The sequence below is a fragment of the Sciurus carolinensis genome, chromosome 10, assembly GCF_902686445.1.
Source record: "Sciurus carolinensis chromosome 10, mSciCar1.2, whole genome shotgun sequence".
Classification (NCBI taxonomy): domain Eukaryota; kingdom Metazoa; phylum Chordata; class Mammalia; order Rodentia; family Sciuridae; genus Sciurus; species Sciurus carolinensis.
This window is the reverse complement of record NC_062222.1, coordinates 23793335-23811951: the sequence shown is the minus strand read 5'-3', so window position 1 is coordinate 23811951 and position 18617 is coordinate 23793335. Positions and strand designations below refer to the sequence as shown.

General features: G+C 42.7%; 2 protein-coding genes across 4 annotated transcripts in view; both read left to right on the top strand.

Moving 5' to 3' along the window:
- LOC124995063 (mineralocorticoid receptor) overlaps positions 1-3813 on the top strand; it is a 270857-nt gene extending 267044 nt beyond the window's left edge. For all 3 annotated transcript variants that reach the window (XM_047567502.1, XM_047567501.1, XM_047567503.1), the window contains exons 5-6: positions 2094-2438; positions 3679-3813. In XM_047567502.1, coding sequence (XP_047423458.1) covers positions 2094-2438; positions 3679-3716 — 383 coding nt within the window. In that variant the 3' untranslated portion in view covers positions 3717-3813. The remainder of the gene's footprint in view (positions 1-2093; positions 2439-3678) is intronic.
- Nr3c2 (nuclear receptor subfamily 3 group C member 2) overlaps positions 3699-18617 on the top strand; it is a 60044-nt gene continuing 45125 nt past the window's right edge. Inside the window, exon 1 of the mRNA XM_047567506.1 lies at positions 3699-3822. Coding sequence (XP_047423462.1) covers positions 3731-3822 — 92 coding nt within the window. The 5' untranslated portion in view covers positions 3699-3730. The remainder of the gene's footprint in view (positions 3823-18617) is intronic.

Genomic DNA, 18617 nt, shown 5'->3' with positions numbered 1-18617 from the left:
AAATATTAAGTATTCTTCATGGAATTTCATAGCATTGACCTTAAGTCAGCCCTGAGAATAAACACAGCATTATAGACCTAAGGCCTAAAACAAATAGGAATTTTATAATTAATTTGCAAGCAAATATCACTTTTAATAAATTTGAAAATATCACCCCTGGCTGTTTCTAGTCAATCAAATTATGATTATCATCAAATCTTATCAAGCCTTATAAAGGATGAGACCATTTTGATGAACTAGAATATTTTTAATATTTACAAGATTCTGAGCGAGAATGAAAGTGACGTTGAAATATCATTTCCGATATGAGTGATCATTTCTAATACATTTCTAATACAGCTGCGAGAAAGGGGAGAGGGACCTTATCATTCCCATTTTCCAGACAAATCAAACCAAGTCTTATAGAAGTTTATGTGACCCAGAAACAGTGTCTAATTGCCCCCAATGACCTACCAATGCTCTTGAGGATTTTCTTGAACTCTCATAGAATTCCCAGTTGACTGGCATTTTGGATTAGGTTGGTGCTTGATTCTTTCCTTCTCTATTCTTGGTGTTTGAGGCACTCTGCTGATTTTGTTGTTGTTTATGTTTAGTCTTTCATTCATCAGAGGCATCCTGGTTGAACTTACTGATTTGCTCAGCACTGCTGGGCCGAACTTTCTCTGCAGCTTCCTATTAGCATATATGAATGGGATACATCTGTTTTTCATTGAAACCAGATTTCTAAAAACCAGATTTGTCTGTCAAGTCTTTTATTGAAAGATACAGTGTACAAACTAATGAGCGAAACTTCAAAATTGCTTTGTTAATTTTAAATGCCTTAGAATTCAGATATTTAATGACTGTGTAGCAAATATATCTGCTGTGGGGTGATGGCTTGTCTTTGATCTGCATTGCAGGTTTTTCTGTGATGAATGTGATAAATATTAATGCCTGCAATCGTAAATACAAATGGTTATTTTTATTTTTTAAAGTTTTATTGATTGATTGCAGTACTGGAATCGAACCCAGGGCCTCGTACGTGCTAGGCATGTGCTCTACCACTGAGCCACATCTCCAGCCTATGAAGGGGATTTTAAAAATCAAGTTAATTGGTGTAGCATAGCCCTGTTCTGTGTTCACTTTGGATCCTGTAAGTTTGTTCTGTCTGTTTGGATTAAGTAGAAGTGTCTGGTTCTTTGAGAATTTTTAAATAAGTCAGAAACATTACAATTCAAGTTACTGTCACAACCCTAATCTCAACTTGGAACTTTTGAGCTTTCTTTTCTTTGTATGCATCCATTCATTCATCTTCCCAATAACCTATCCATCTACCTCTCCAACTCTTTTTTTAAAGAATTATTTATTTATTTCTATGCGGTGCTAAGAGTCGAACTCAGTGCCTCACACATGCTAGGCAAGCGCTCTACCACTGAGCCACAGCCCCAGCCCACCCCTCCAGCTCTCAGCGTGTTAGCATATGAAGTAATTTGTCCTTCCTCTGAACTCTGCTTCATAACTGTGAGCTGTGTGATCTTAGACCAGTTCCTTAGCTTCTCTGGTCTCAGTTTGCTTATTCAAAATGAGAATCATAATAGTCCTCATAAAAATTGTTAAATTGGTTAATTTTTATAGGACATATAGAACAGTGCCTAACAGCGGTGTTAGTAAGCATTCATTAAATTTTACCTACTTTATCATGGGATTCATCTCTATCTGCATTGCAGTAGTTTTGTGACACACTTCTTGGCTCCTCCCCCACTGGGCTGAACACCTTTGAGGACCTGGATGAGGCTTGATCATGCTGCAGTGAGGAGCTGGGCTCCTGTGCAGAGCAGGTAGCATCTTGCTAAAGGAGATAAACGGGCACATCTCTAGAATGAATGAAGGCAGGCAGGCAGTCCTTATCCCCTTGTCCAAAGTGATCACAGCTGGGCTTTGTACCGTTCAGTTAGAAACATCTAAAAGGCTGTGTTCCTGTTGGTGCAACAAGAACACTTCAGAAGCAAAGACAGGCTGCCAGTATGCTTTGACTGACATCAAGTCAGTGTTCATCGTAATTTGCTTCGTGCAGTTTTTAATATGCCCGTGTCGTTTGTGATTTGCCTGCACAGCCCGAAAGTCAAAGAAGTTGGGAAAGTTAAAAGGCATCCACGAGGATCAGCCGGCGCAGCAGCAGCCCCCGCCCCCGCCCCCTCAGAGCCCCGAGGAAGGAACGACCTACATCGCTCCTGCTAAAGAGCCCTCCGTCAACACGGCGCTGGTTCCCCAGCTCTCCACCATTTCCCGCGCGCTCACACCGTCCCCCGCCATGGTCCTGGAAAACATCGAGCCTGAGGTCGTGTACGCGGGCTACGACAGCTCGAAGCCAGACACGGCCGAGAACCTGCTGTCCACGCTCAACCGCCTGGCAGGCAAACAGATGATTCAAGTCGTGAAGTGGGCAAAGGTACTTCCAGGTAGGATTGTGTCCCCTGCACAGTCCTCATCCTGAGCCGATTGCCCAGGGCCACAGACTGTCCTGGCACTTGGTGCCTCAGAGTTGGAGCCCCTTACAGCCCCATTCCAGAGTTTGGCATGGATGGCCAGTTGATGGAGTGTGAAGGGAGAGACTAGTTAAGGGGCGCATTTCTTCTTTCAGTATTGTTTATAGAGCAGCGACATTTCTGATGCTGGCGATTAAAATGGGAAATTTTATCCCCAAAGTATTAATCAGGTAAAAATATATTATTTTGGTCAAGATACAATGGAGCCCTGTATTACCAGCTCATAACCAGGGCTCAGCTATGCCTAGGCCATGTAAGCCAGGGCCTAGTAAGCCAGTCCTAAGAGACCCTGAGCAACCCTCCTGTCCAAAAACTCTCACTTCCCCAGCCCCCTTAACACTGTGTGTGAAATTCCTACCTCTCGGTCATTTCTGTGCTGCAGGATTTTATTAGTAAGGCTCCTAGCAATCTACAGAATTATGACTTGGAATTGTCATCGAGTTGTCCTGGTTGGTGAATCCAGAGCAGTTTCGTAGGTTACCTGTGGTGGGTCAGCAGCTAGGACACCTGACATTGAGGAAGACTCTGATGACCAATTTTTTCAAGTGGAGCTTGCCTGGGGGAAACTCTGCAGATGAATAACAAGAGGCAGGGCACAGAAGCAGGGAGGAAAGAACAAAAGGAGGCCCCCAAGGGACCAGGTTCCAAGGACCGCTGTTTCTCTGCTAAGTGTTTTCACCATCCGCTCTTACCCCAGACTCTGGGAAGCAAGGACTCCTGCATGCCAAGTGCTGCAGAGTTGTGAACACTAAAATCCTTTGCCATTATTATAGATTCACAGGTAGTCAGATAGTTACTAGGTCACCCTTTAGTTTGGGGTCATTTATTGTGGGTGGGATGAAGCAAGTTTTACAGGTTCATACAGCATCTATCGGTCTAACCCAAGAGATTCGACTGGCGTCTACACTGAATCTCACCAGACTCTTCAGGTTTAGTTGGCCCTGGCAGCTCACCCTTATGGAGCGTTTAGGGTGAATTTACCACAGAGTGTTGAATGGGGCCAGGCCTGGGGTGGGTGCTCCGTAAATGTCTGTTGAATTGATTCCAGTCTATTAGAGTAAAGGTAGCTGTTAGGGGCTGACTTAAAGAGATTCTTCCTGGAATGTACTTAAATGCTAAGTGTATTTCTGTGATTAATTGTTCTGTTCTTCAGGATTTAAAACTTGCCTCTTGAGGACCAAATTACCCTAATCCAGTATTCTTGGATGTGTCTATCATCATTTGCCTTGAGCTGGAGATCGTACAAACATACGAACAGCCAATTTCTCTATTTTGCACCAGACCTAGTCTTTAATGAGTAAGTACCTATTAATTAGCCTTCATAAAATAAACTGCAGAGTTATTCGTTATGCTTTTTTTCCCCCATAATTTCTAAACAGATGTACATGTGTGAAAGAATCTACTGAAATGGGCATTTGTAAGCATTAAAAATAGATGATTTTGAAGAACCTAAAAGCCACATTGTACCACGTTACAGAGTACATACTTCAGCGTACGTATAAATCAGTATATGCAAATCCCATATAATAGTAGGTGGGAATTGTCCCAAAAGAAAGATGATCCAATTGGCTCTGAAAACTCAACTGGTACAAAGCCACAATTAATAGAAAACAGTCTCTTTTGGTACCTCCTCCAGTTGGGAAGACTGTCTAATTTCTAGGAAACGTGAACATGAGGAGTGCCAGTTTCCTCGCACATCATGTAATGGATCTTTTGTTAACCAAATACAGCTGCTCAGTGTGTTTTCCTGACCATCGTAATTACCCTTCTTTCAATCATAAGAGAAGCCAAACTCTTATTCGGTCACGAAACGTTTTTCATTTTATGATGTATTTTAAAAGATTGAAGGAATTTGAATAGATTTTTTTCCCCCTTTGGCAATGGATTCCTTCCTATTTTAAGTTACATTTTCATACTGTTTGCACTCCACATTAGCACATTTCACTTATGTTTATATTCAGCCACGCTTCTTTGTCAATGCTGGGTCAAGAAGTATCTAATAAGGGAACGCTGGACTTGGGGTGGCAACCACAGCTGTATTTTAACACATGACTCTCTCTAGAGAGGAGAAGAGGGCTTTCAGGAAGGAAGGGGGCAGAGAAGAAAGACGGTGGTGACAAAAAGGGAACACTTAGTGCCAGTATACCTCAGTAATGACCTGAGACCACCACTTCACACCAGTTTTATTCCAAAGAAAAATTAGGAATATCCGTCAGCTCTCAAAGTGGCCCCTCTTGTCAAAGAGCCAGAAGAATCATTCCCGTTCTGCTTAAATCTTCACCAAAAGCATGAAATAAAGCTAAACAATGGACACACACATTTTAATGTACTTGTTTTCCTCAGTAATCAGCTGATATTTTTAAATATCAGGTTTTATAAACCAAGGGAGAAAACCTGTTACGGAAGGCTCTTGCTGTCATGGGAGGTGCAGATGAGTGAGACTGTCTCCCGTAGTTTTCTCAGGGCATCTGCACTTGATTTTGTTTTCACAGGAGATGAATATGATCCATTTAATCTTCTTCATGATATCCATTGATGTTTTCCATAAAATGTAACATGAAATTTGCCATTTGAATTGTGTAGTTCAGTGATACCAATCACATTCTTCACCGATCAACCATCTCCACTATCCAGCTCCATCCCCTTCCCTCATCCCAGACTGGAACTCTGAACCCATTCACATAACTCTCCAGTCCCCTTCCCCTAAACACCTGGTACCCTCTGATCAGTGATTCTGCCTGCATTGCCGATGTCTCACATGAGGGAACTCAGGTGACCTTTGTCCTCTTCTGTCTGGCTTCTGTCACTTGGCACGATGTCTTCAGTGGTCATCCGCGTTGCTACACACATCCAGGTGGCATTCCGTTTTATGACTGAACGATACCATTATTTGTATGTGGATCCTCATGGTTCATGTATTTCATACGTGTGAATTTCCCTCCTAGCTACCTTTATTTGCAACTTCAAATCAATACTCCCGTGTGTTTTAGCACCCAGTCATTGACACATTCAGTGTGGCTAAAAGTTTAAGTCACCAAGAGTGCACCTTCCAGCAGAGCTCAGATAAGGCAGTGTCTGCATTACCACACTGTACACACACACACACACACACACACACACACACACACACTTTGACCTTCTATTTAGTGCCATGACTTTGGACTTTTGGGCTTTTTCTTGATGGTTTCCCAGGTTTTTTTGATTTTTTTTTTTTTTAAGTGCTGGGGTGCTGTACCACAGAACTTCATCCCCAGCCCTATTTATTTCTTATTTTGAGACAGGATCTCACTAAGTTGCAAAGACTGACCTTGAATTTACCATCTTCCTGCCTCAGCCTCCTGAGGAGTTGGGATGATAGGTATAGAACAAAATGTCTGGCTGATTTCCCTGATTAAAATGGCCCTGAGTGTGGTACGGAAGTGATGCTCTGGGGGTCAAGAGGGCTGTAAGTTGTGCCTGATGGGGGAATTATGTGCGTTAGAGGAGCTTCATTCAGGCATGGGTTGTTCTGCTGCTGGCCAGGAGCTCAGTGTTAATGAGTCAACAATACTTATTAAGATGTCTTTGAACAGACACAGACACATGACAAGGTTATGAATAGATCAGTTGACAAGAATGTTCTGGACTCTAATCCTTTATTCTCCTTAGGAGGAATGGTTTGTTATTCACTGATTCGGTGTTGGCTTTGACTTTATAGAACATACTGCCTAAACTGGAGGGAACCAACCATATTGTGTTTCTCCACGTGTCTGCTGGTAGACACAAAGGTCATATTTACCTTCAGGTAATGTGAATAATGCTGCTGCGAACATGGGTGTACAAATAGCCCTCAAAATATCCGTTCCTTCTTTGGATTTTTTGGATATACTCCTAGGAGTAGAATGGCTGCACACACGCTCCTTCCGTGCCGAACTGAGGATCCACCAAACTGTTTCCACGGCACTTACAGCATCTTACCTTCCAGCAGCAGAGTACAGGGTTCCAACCTCTCCTCCTCCTAGCACTTCTTTTTAATTGTCATCGAGTAGGTAGAAAGGGGTCTCTTGTTCTGGTTTTGATTTGCATTTCTCTGAAGACCAATGAGGTTGGGCATCTTTCTCTATTTTCTGTGGAGAGGGGTCCAGTCAAGGCCTCTGCTCGTTTTCAGTTGGGGTGTTTATTTTTCTGCTATTGGGTGGTAGGAGTTCTTTATATATTCTAGAATCAAATCCTTATCAGACATAGGATCTCCGAGTAGCTTGTCTCCTCTGTGACTTGTCTTTTTGCTCTCTTGAAAGTGTCCTTTGATGGCCAAAAGTTCTTCATTTTAACAAAGTCAGACTTTTCTGTTTTTCCTTCTGTTGCCTTTTTTGTGTGTGTGTGTGTGTGTGACATCTGCTAATTCTTAATTGTGTGCACACCCGCTCAGTGCAAGGGGCCCAAAATACATAATCGTAAGAATTAATTTTTTTAACAAATGAAGCTTAGGGAAGGTGCAATAGAGTTGAAGGTTTCACTGGTACTTTCTCAGCAAAGTCAGTTTTTCTTAGTTGCTTTTAAATTTCTAGCACCTCATATTGTGCCCAAAGTTTAGTAGGTACTCCATAAATATTCACTATTGAATAAGTGACTTATTGAACCGATGAACCAAGCAACCTATGAGTCATTATGAAAAGGGGCTTTTGTGTTTCTAGTTGTGAGAATGAAGTTCATGGTGAAGAAGGGTGGTGTGGAATGTAAGGTCTTCATGAGCCGAAGCATCGTCATCTTTAAAACAGAAGAACGGAACTGACTCGTGGATGATCTGTGTTAGCCTCCAGCTTAGAAAGGAATCTGAATACTCCTGATGAACTTATCCCTCAGCTGTGTACTAGCAATACTGGAGCTGGAGGAAAGGCAGGAAATAGGGAATAATAAAGGAAACATTTCTTCCAACTTTTTAAATTAAACAGTGGGGTGAAAATATGAGTTAATACTTGAGCATAGAACTTTTCTTATTATAAACTCAAAACTTTTCAAATATGTATTAAATGATTAATCATTCAATTTTACCTTGAAACAACTTATCATATATTGCTACAGATGACTGCAATTATTCACATTTCCTATCAACTCAGTACAAATATTAAAACTCCCACTTAAGCCTGTAATGAAAGTTTAAAAAAATTTTTTTTTTTTTTTCCTGAGGCCAAGGAAGTTTCAGTGTTATACTCTTTTAAGCCTTGGCCAATTTTTAAAAATTAAAAGTCTATTAAAGGCCTGGGTATGCCCTGTCAAGTAGTAGCCCAATAAAAACGTGTTTGGGGTGATCTTCCACTGTCTTCAGAGTCTGAACCTTGTGTTATTTGGGTCCCAGGATTGTTGGTAGAAGCCAGAGGGTGGAGAAGCCTTGGTGCTCTCTCCCCAGTCCTGAGTCATCTCCCGGGGGGAAGGGGTTCCCCTCAGCTGATCAGTGAGGGAGGTGAAGTCAGCCCCCACTCTCCGGGTCTTTAGCCCTGTTTGGTGCCAACAGCACCATTAGAACCCTTGACAGTCCAGCCATCAGTTCCTTCGTGCGCTTGCAGTTGCTGGACCAGTGTGCTGGTATGGTCCACGTCCTCGGGGATCTCCCTGGGCCTCCCTGCCAACAGCTCAGTGCCCCTGAGGTCCCTCACACCCAGTGGTCTGAAGTCCTGGGCTGAGAGGCCAACTGCGTGCTGCAGCGTATCCCCCACAGCTACCCCCCAGTTGTTTAGGTTGGGGGAGGGGAGTCTTCCCAGAGCCCAGGGTAGCCTGAGTTATAAAGTAGCAAGCGCGCCTCCCCTCCTCTAAGGAAGTGGCTGACACGCCCCAGAGGCTGCGCGTGGCCCATTGCTCTGTCAGCGCCAGGCCAGTTGGGATGAGCAGCAGGCGTTCTGGGGAGAGGGAGGCACCCGGTCAGCCTCCCCTTCCAAGGCTCCCGTCCTGTGCACCCCACCCTGCCCCATTCCCTGGCCCACTACCCTTTCCCTTCTTCCAAATTAAGACCAAATAAAAATACTTCCCCTTGGTTGAGGAACAGTTTTGCCAAGTTTCTGTCGCCTGCAGTATCTGACGTTTCTTCCCCTCCTTCTGGTCTACTCTCCTCCTCTTCCCTTCTCTTTTTGCTCCTTTGCGCGCGCGCGTGCTCTCTTTCTCTCTCTCTCTCTCTCTCTCTCTCTCTCTCTCTCTCTCTCTCCCTCTCCCCCCTTCTCTCTCTCTCTCTCTCTCTCTCTCTCTCCTCTCTCTCTCTCTCTCTCTCTCACACACACACACACACACACACACACACACACACACCCCTCTTTTCTTCCTGTTACTAAAAAGCTGGCCGCTTTCTGAAATTTCCATTGTTTGTCTTTTAACTTCTGAGTAAGTATTAGGGAATAAACTTTAAAATTAAAGAGAAAAAAATTCCGTTTCGGTGCCTTATCTTTTTATTGGGCCCTATGAACACCCAGCCAGTACCAGCAGCTGGAGGGCCAGAGTCCACAGTGGGTGGTCCGATCATTTGGTTGGTTGGAAGCAGTGGCACAGTGACTCCTGGCAGGTGGCACACCATCCTCCAGCCGCTGCCTGCCTTCCGTTCTCCACCCCGGGCCTCTTCACTCCTCCCTGGCCTTGGAGACCGTTGAGTTTGAGACTCCTGAATAAAGAAAAACAGTGTCAAAAGCAGAAAAAGGTCCTCCTTTGTCTGCAGAGGGCCGAAGCACCCAGAATGGAGTTGTGTTCCTCTTGCGCAAAGCTAGGGCGTGGAGACCTTCTCACCACCTGAACAAAGGCTGACCAAGTCTAGGGGGAAGTTCAGGCCGCCCGGGAGGTTTTATAATCCGCAATCAGTAGTCATTACAGCACATGTGGAGACAGAAGAGAGGCAGGGACTGTCCCCTAAGTGAGACATGGCCTTCCTTCCTTTCCCCAGTATTGCTTCCCCTTCATGATAGTGATAAGAATTAGTCGGTATAAAAAGTTACTTCTCGGCATTTCAGCAGGAGGAGGAGTGGGGACAGGGGATTTTAAAGAAATGGGTCACTTGCTGTCATGCTACCTCCATGTTAGTGCTCACACTAAGGAAAGCTCCTAAACTGAGTGTGCTGAACGGCCTCCCCAGAGCCGGGAAAGGCTGACGCAGTGTTGCTGTGAGGCAGCACCGTAGGTGGGCCTCCCAGCTCACCGCTTTACCCGTCCTGGCTCACGCCAAGCCCTGCCACTCCTTGTGACCCACTGTTGGGAGAGGGGTGTCAACATACCAAGCAAGTCCTAGACCCTGGGAATATGGCCGTAAGAGAAAGGAAGTCCCTTCCTTGCTGGGTCGCATGCTCCGTGGCAGTGGGTAGGAGAAATGAGGCAGCAACGTGAAGAGATCCTGCCTGCAGTGTTGCCAGAGAGTGTGGCGCAGTGACATTGCACCATCCCGGTGTCCACCAAAGGTGGGACTTAAACTGGTAAGGTGGAGTTGGCATTCCCAGGGAGGGTTTACTGGTGCACTTGGCAGCTGCAGTGACCTCCCTTGGGAACTTCGTCCGGGTCCTTTACCCTTGATGCTCTCCGGTGCAGGAGGAGGGCTCTTTCTCACCTCTCTGTCCACTCTGAATGTCCTCTATTCAGACAGGCTGTGCCTGACCACCAGAGCCAGGGTAGACCTGTGTTCCCAACCCTCCCATCTTATCACAAGTAAGTTTTCTTCCTAGTAGGTCTGCGGCCAGCATGGTGCCTCGCTGGGAAAGCAGGAGGGTGGCCCTCTGGCCTACCTTGTCATCGCCAGCACCTACAATACCATCTGGCCTTAGTGCACAGTGAACTCAGTAATTTTAAAATGCTCTTCTTATACCTCTTCCTGCTGCCTTTCCAAATAAACTCTACTCCCACCAAATTACCTTCCTCTTCCCTTAGTCCCATCCAAAGGACACGTCCTCCCTGATGACTCACTGTTGAAGAGTGACATCAACAGTGACTCTTTCTGGGGTGCTGGGGATCAAACCCAGGCCTCACACATACTAGGTAAGTACCCTACCACTGAGCCACAGCCCCAGGCAAACTCTTTTTATTTATTTTTAAATTTTTTTTAGTTGTTAATGGTCCTTTATTTTGTTTATTTGTATATGGTGCTGATCCTCGAACCCAGTGCCTCTCACATGCCAGGCAAGTGCTCTACCACCAAGCCGCAACCCCAACCTCCCAGCCAAACTCTTTGCACCAGTATTTTTCTTTATCCATCTTTTGATGCTTTTTTGTGTTCTATGGTATCACTTCAGATATAGTGTAAACTCCTTAACTACACAAAGTATACTTCTAAAAATTATTTCTAGAGTCTCACAGGATGCTTTTTGCATGGTTGGCACTCGGCAAATATTTTTTGGTTTGTAAATAAGCATTTCTTCTAGCACAAAGGTCAGAAGCTAGATTCCTGATGTAGCTTTTCCTTATCATGCTTTTTAGGATTCATTTTCAGATTTTCCTTCCAAAATACTGGTGTCTCTTAATATTTCTTATGTGATGTTTCTTGTAGTGTACTTGACAAATTTTGTAAGGAGTTAATGAAGCTGGGTAATTGCCAGTATCATGTGAAATTAAGGCAAAACAAATATGAGACTGCAAATGGAACAAACTGTCTAGCTCTCTACAGCTATGTTGGGGTCCCATGGAGTAGTAATGATGCAAGAAATATAGCCAGGCTGTACTCGGGCTACTAGAGGGAGCTATTCTTCATTTTGAATAACAGTCAAAAACAGGCTAAAACTGTCTGTGATTTGTAAAAGGGCTTAGTTAGCTGATATATTAGTATATTGTTTTTTACTTCAGCTAATGGGCTCAAGGACTTTGGTCTCTTCAAGCAAAAGAACTCTCCAAGGTAAAATAAAAATCACTAGAGTAAATTTCTTTATTGAAGATCTGATAAAGATTACTTTTTCTGCATTGATTCTGTTGCAAGATTGGAGCAAGTGACAAGGAATATGTCAGTCAAAACAAAGGAGAGCTCCAGGCTTCCTCCCTTGACATCTGTCATAGGACAGAAAGATGGTGGCTGTAATGAACCCAACCAGATTGAAACAGGGAGTCAGACTGGAATACGGCTTGATAAATACAGTATTTTCTAAACTTGCATCATTAGACACTTCTAGAACCAAAACTGATTCACACTGTCATCCCTTTTTATTGCGTCCCACAAGGGAGATGATGTTTTTATATTCTCCCCAGCCTTCACCCATGAACCCCAAGCTAGTTCAGTAGGCTTATCAGTGGGAGGGCTCTGAAGGGGCTGTTTACTTTTCCTGAGGTTCTGGCACTTGGTCTCTTCCTAAAGAAACAAACGAATAATGGAAGGGAGAAAACAAACCAACACAAAGGTCCCAGGTGGACCCCCTGTGCCCTTTTGTGAAGCACATCTGGGCACTTGGATCATCAGCATTGGCCAAGCCAGTGCGCCTACTAACTATGGCAGCCTAACAGCCTCCTCACGATGGCGTCTGACCATCCTGGAGGTAGTCGCCTCTCCTGGGGAGTCAGTGGAACTGGTGGGTCATAGACTCCTCACTTCCTTTTTGCTACAGATATGAGCTCACTCTCCACTAACATGGAAACCGCAGGGCAAAAGCGATATCAAGTGCTTGACAAGGATTTGGAGGACCCAACTCATGCTGGACACTCGAGAGCAGTGCTGGGCTAAACGCTGTCTCCAGTGCGTTTATTTAATCCTCCCAACTCTGAAGTGGGAATTTATTCTTCCCCCTCTTTGAAGAATGAGGAGGACAGGATTCAAAGTTTTGAACCCAAGTGACTCTCACAGTCCAAAACTCAGGGTTTTTCAACTCCATCCAGACTTCTACATTGACTGTGGGATTAAGTTTTTTCTTAGGCAGTTAATAAGTAGACTTTTGGAGCCTCGTAACGGTTTCAGATACTATATATATTTGGAACTCTTAGTGACTGATCATATCATCTCATAAAAGTTGTCCTTTAAAATAGGTGAGAACATGCCAGTTGTATATACCCCACCGTGAGAAATGAAATGTTCTTAGAAAGACTGGAACTTCAGTTCAAAGTTTAAATTATTTCTCCAAATCTGTTTTATTTCTGTTCTGGTATACAACAGTATTTAAGAGCTCAGTTACAGAAAACCGAAAGCCCAGTCCTTGACTTTGTCATGAGTGTGCTTGATGATGTCAAGTGACTGAGTTAATTGCTAAGTCTTCATTTCCCTTCCACAAAATGAGGGAATTGGATCACATCAGTTTGTAAACTTGTCATTCCTTTTATACTCTTAAAATCATTGACCATTCTGAAGAATTTCTCTTTTGCACATTATATCACTTGATTTTTTTTTTTACTCAGAAAATTAAAACAAACATTTGAACGATAAATTATTTAAATTCATTTAAAAATAATAAACCTGTTACATATTTCATAAGTAACATTATATAACATAAATGTTTTTATGAAAAATTTTTTCTCAAAACCAAAAAATTAGAAGAGTGGAATTGTTTTACTTTTTAGGAAATCTTTTTAATCTGTCTTAAATGAAGACAATTGCATTCTCTTATCTGCTTCTTACATTCAGTCTGTTGTGATAGGTTGTTTTGGGCAAAACATATGAAGAAAATTCAGCCTCTCACAGATAAGAACTTGAAAAAGAGGGAAGAGCTTAGGGGTGGCCTAGAGTCGTCGGAACCCACTTTGGAGAACTGCCTTCCTGTGTTCCCTGTCCTTCCCCCTGTCCTCCATCACTGACCTTTCTCCCTCTTCCCCTTCTCATCTTCTCCTTTCTGCTTCCCCCTCTCCCTCTCTCCCATGGCTCTGCGGCCATTCCCTATTGCTGTCGTAGATAAGGATGATGCCGCCACATCTTACATGTACTAAATTAAAATGTTACATTCCATTGTCTTAACTTTCAAATTAAGTGTGCTTTATAGAATTTTCCAGAGGAAAAAGAATTCCAGTATGGATGCTCTTTTTTTTTTAAACTCCAGTACGAACTTTTCTGCTCTTTCTTTCAGGTGGTCACCCCAACTGGAAAACTTTTTCTCAAAGTTCCACCACTCTTGATCTTGGTCATGGTCTTAAAATCATTGGAATTTATGTTCCCCAAATTACTTGATAGAATGACCATGCTTTCTTTTTTTCCCCTATGTGTTTATCTTAGTGCATGTGTTCTTCTACAGCAAAATACTCAAGACTGAAGAAATCATCCACAATACAGATGTATTATTCTGGCTCCAACATCAGGGTGCCAGCAGGTTCAGTGTCTGGTGAGGGATGCTCCCTGCTTCTAAGATGTAGCCTGTGGTCACATTGTCCCGGGGGAAGAACACTGTCCTCACATACATGGGAAGGTCAAACTTGCCCACTCAAACCCTTTTATGAGGGTCTAATCCCATGACTTAATCACCTCCTGGAAACCCCACCTGTTAATACCATCACATTCGCAGGTCAGTTTCAACATGTGAATTTGCAGAGGATACGTTTTCTTCTCTTCCCATCCCCTCTCCTGCCCTCCCCTCTCCTGCCCTCCCCTCTCCTCTCCTGTGAGGTTGCTTAGAGAGCAGGTGCTTTGCGGAGGTGGGGCGGTGGGGAGGGGGTTCTGCCTGCTCAAGAATCAAAGGGTATTAACATTCCTGAGGTCTTGAACACAAAACCCAACAAATCATCTGTCATTCAAGAGAAACTGCTCTGCCACTGAATTCTGATTGGTGGAGGGTCACAGAATTTCATAGGAAAGGGTAAGATCAGAACACCTCAGTTCTGTGTTTCTCAACTGTCTCGACTGGTGATTTTATACAAGTAAATAAAACAAATATTCAGGCTCCATGTTGAATAAGCATCGTGTTCTTGCCATTCCGTGCGCACGTTCTATGGAAGTGGATGTTACTGTGGGGGCAGTGGTCTGATGGCGTTCGACTTGTTTCACCCAGTAATGAATGATGCAGTTGTTCATAATGTCCTGAACAAAATCTGCTTTGTGACAGATGTTTGGAATCAGTAATAAGAAAGGACACGTGGCTAATCTCTAATAAATTAATTGAGTTGAACATCATCTTTTTTTCTTCTTCTTCAGGCAGACAAGCTTTTAAAATGATTCAAACAAACAAACAAACACAACTCCCTTTCATCCAGATTTGTGATACCCCAAAAATATTTTTTTAAAGTCTAGTTTGATTACTGACTTTATATAGCATTTATCTCTGGAGCTTTGTTTTCCTCTTGCAAAGTCAGACTTCCGGGATGAAAGAAATCTGTGACCCTGTGGAGTGGGCGTGATAGCTTTCTACCTTCCATTCCCCAGCCCCAGCTTGCCCACACTCTCAGGTCTCCTCTGCAGTGTAGGCTACTCTCTGCCAACACCTCGGAGACACAGCTGCACACCTGGGCCTTCTCAGAGTAAATATCCTTCCCTGTACTCTGCCAGGTTTGGGTTCTAGAATAATGTGCCATCTCTTCCAGAAAGAACTTGACTCCACAAGATTCTGGTTAATACAGATTTTAATTTTGCAGTAGGAAAGGTGATTTGCTATCTCCCTTTGCCCAAATGATAGTCTAGCAATGTTTCTAAATCAACAGTTAACTTGTTCACATTCTGGAAATTCAATAGTTATCATCAAGTAGAAATCTGCCCTTTGTTATGGCCTCTTTTTACAAGTAAAGAGACTGTGGTCATTTACTAACACTAGACAGTGTCTTTGAGTTTAGATGCCAAATGTATGAAATAATAATAGCGCACTGAAAATGGTCTTCTCTTTACCCATCTGAGGTCTGCAAATCATTATATTCCCAGACCTTTAGTGTTGAAGACTATAGTCTACCATATGAGACTTAATAATGAAAAAGAAGTCTTTCACTAGAGTGTATTGTTCTTTTGTATTCTTTCTATGTGTACTTTCATCCCTTGTTATCCAGAGGGGATAGGTTCTGGGACCCCCATCAGCACCACAATCTCCAGATGTTTTTAAGTTTTTTGTATAAAATGCTATGGGATTTGCACATATGTGTGAGTGTCCTACCTTGTACTTTAAATCATCTCTAGATTACTTATAGTACCTAAAATCAATGTAAATGGCATATAAATAACTGTTTTACCGTAGCGTTTAGGGAATAATGACAAGAAAAAAGTCACTTCAGAAGTAATATTTTTTCTGAAAATTTCTGATCAGTGGTTGGTTGAGTCCGTGAGTGTGTAACCCACAGAGCTGGAGGGCCAACCTCATTGCAATACTTCAGCAGTAAGTATTAACGTGGCATTTAGTAAGTATCCATGAGGCTCTAAGCATAGTGCTTAGGGGTTTAACTTTCATATAGCAGTTAAGAGCTCAGACTCCAAGACCAGACACCTCAGTTGAAGTTCTTGAATACAGTTTTCAGTGAGGTTTGACTTGCTTCCAAACAATTTCTAGGAGTAAGTAAATCACTGTAGTCTAGTACCAAAGGCCCCACTGCCTTTACGGATATTAGAGGGTGAACTGGTACTCCTTTGGAATCCTCTGCAGTTTGCTGTGTTCTTTACTGCAGCGTGGATTCTCTGGTCCCATATTTCAGGGACAGGGTGCTTCACAAGACACAATAAATCCTGTCCTGAAAAGTTGCTTAGAAATCACCTTTTCAAATGTATTATATTGTTACTAGCCTGAGAAAATTCATAATCCAAAGACTATTCATTAACCTCTGGTCAATTAGAAATATTTTTGTAATGTCATTTCTCACAGATAATCCCAATTTAACTTTCTGTAAAAATCTGAATTTTCACCAGGGGGCTCTGGCTACACGCTTCCTTTTCTTTATCAAAAGCCCACATCCTTGTACCCAAAAAGACATTGCTGACCATTCTGAGTATTTAAAGCTCTATGTTACAAAGAAATGTCTTAGAAAATATTCTACATGATATTTATGATAATAACATTTTTTTTCCTGGACTTCCAGGACGCTCAGTGGTAAATTGTGGCTTCCTCATAACCAGCTGCCCCCGCTTCAGATTGTCACAGGTTATTTTGTTACGTGTGAGATCCATTCAAGTTTGTGGAAATTGTGATGCTGGCATCCGAGGGCAGTTCTTCCTTTTGGGACATGGGTTAAGGTGACAGATAAAACACTGAATAGGCTTTTATATGTTACTAGAATCAGACCATGTGAAATTAGTAGAGAAGAGTTGAGTGCCACAGAGATTGGGGGACACTAGTCCCTCTGAGACATTAGTCCAGGAGCACAACCCACAGAGCATATTCCCAGGGGATTCCTGGACCTGCTGGCTGAACTCTACCCTGACTGTAAATACATGATATAAATACTATAAAAACGAGCCGCCATCACAACAGCCACCCAGAGTGGCCCTCCGATAGCTCTTATCTTTTTTTTAATCAGTTAAAGAAAAGTCTAGTAAGAACATTTAAAAAAAAGTTGAAAACAGTAAACTGGAATGATTTGAATGCCCAAATTGAGGTCATTTTTATTCTAATTAAGGTCTGAAAGGGGGAAAAACCTGTTTCTGCATGCTGTTTTTTTAGGAAGATAACAAGCCTGAGACAGGGACCATCTGTTCCGCTGACCATGTAACAAGATGTTAGATTTATTCAGACATAATGATGTGGTGTGCGTATCAGATGGAAGGTCTGGGCTTTCAGATCTGCTCTGATCTCAGGTTATTAACTCTCTTAAAAGACTGACAGGATGGCTGCTTGCGTTATGACAATGTAACGCACACGTTCCTAGAGGCGATTTACTGAAGTAAATGCATGTTAGCAAACAGGCTTATTGACAGGCCTCCTCTCCAAGAGTTCAGAGACTTGAGGAAGTTCAGCCCTCATTGAGTATTGCTTCATTTCATTAATATCTGCCAAGAAAAATAACAGCTCAAAGTCTGTGAAATCGTTTGAATTAACTAATTTCCCATTGTTCTAGATACTTACTTAATTACTCAGGTAATTGTGCACCTATGTACCTCATAAAAATGTTCATAGACAGGACACAGCACCAGGTGCAGTGGCACATGCCTACAATCCCAGCAAATTGGGAGGCTGAGTCAGGAGGATCTCAAGCTCAAGGCCAGCCTCAGCAACTTAGATCCTCTCTCAAAAAATAAAAAGGACTAGGGATGTACCCAGCAGAAGAACACCCCAATTTCAATCCCCAATACCTTTAAAGAAAGAAAAAGACGCAGACCACAGGGATGAGAGTTTCTCAGTGTTTAATCCAAGGGCTAATGTGAAACATTTCAAAGTCTTCTTTTTGTATTGCCTTCCTCATGAAGTGACATCTCATACAACTGAAAGGTGTTCGGTTGATGAGGTACAGTTCAGTGCAGTATCGCTAAAGGATCTTCACTGTACTTTCCGTAGACTCTGTGGCTGAAAGAGTTGGGAACTTCCTATGCTTTGGCATTTATAAACTCAGCCAATGTTAAAGATCACATTCATTAAACGTGAATTTGGGGAAGAAGAAAGGAGTGAGAAAGGTAGTTCCGTTTTCCATTCCCCTGAAGGGTACCAGCCCTGCAACAGATGGGTCTTTGAGGAACTGTTTCTCAGCGACCTTTTGAAATCATGGTTTATTAAAGAATTTTTCCCTTTCCTGCTTTCAAATGGCATTGAGTGCAGCTTGTGAATACAGGCACTGATACAGTAAGACTAAAAGTCTGTCAAGACACAAAAAGGAAGTTGTAAAGATAGGAGAGAAGACGTAATTTACATATTATAAGAGAAAGAAGAATGAAGTGCCTAAACCCTCAGTTACATAATTAAACACAAATCGAGCTTCCTAGTCTCTTCAAAGAGTAGCAAGTAAGATCGTGGGTTGCAGAGAATTTTTTTTTTTTTATATTTTAAAAAGTTTTTTAGTAGTGAAAAACTGCATAATAAAATTGACCATCGTAACCCTTTTGAAGTGCATGGTTCAGTAGTATCAAGTATAACACGTGATCCTGCTACCCATCTCCAGAACTTATTCAAATAGTAAAAATTGAAATTCTCTGCACAATAATCAACAATTCCCCATTTCCACCTCCTGCCTTCCCAGCTGTAGAAGCTTCTGCTTTCTGTGAATTTGGCTTCTCTAGATGCATGTGCAATTGGAAACATGCACGAATTTGACTTTTGGTGACTGGCCTATCTTGCTTGGCGTGTATTGTGAAGGTTC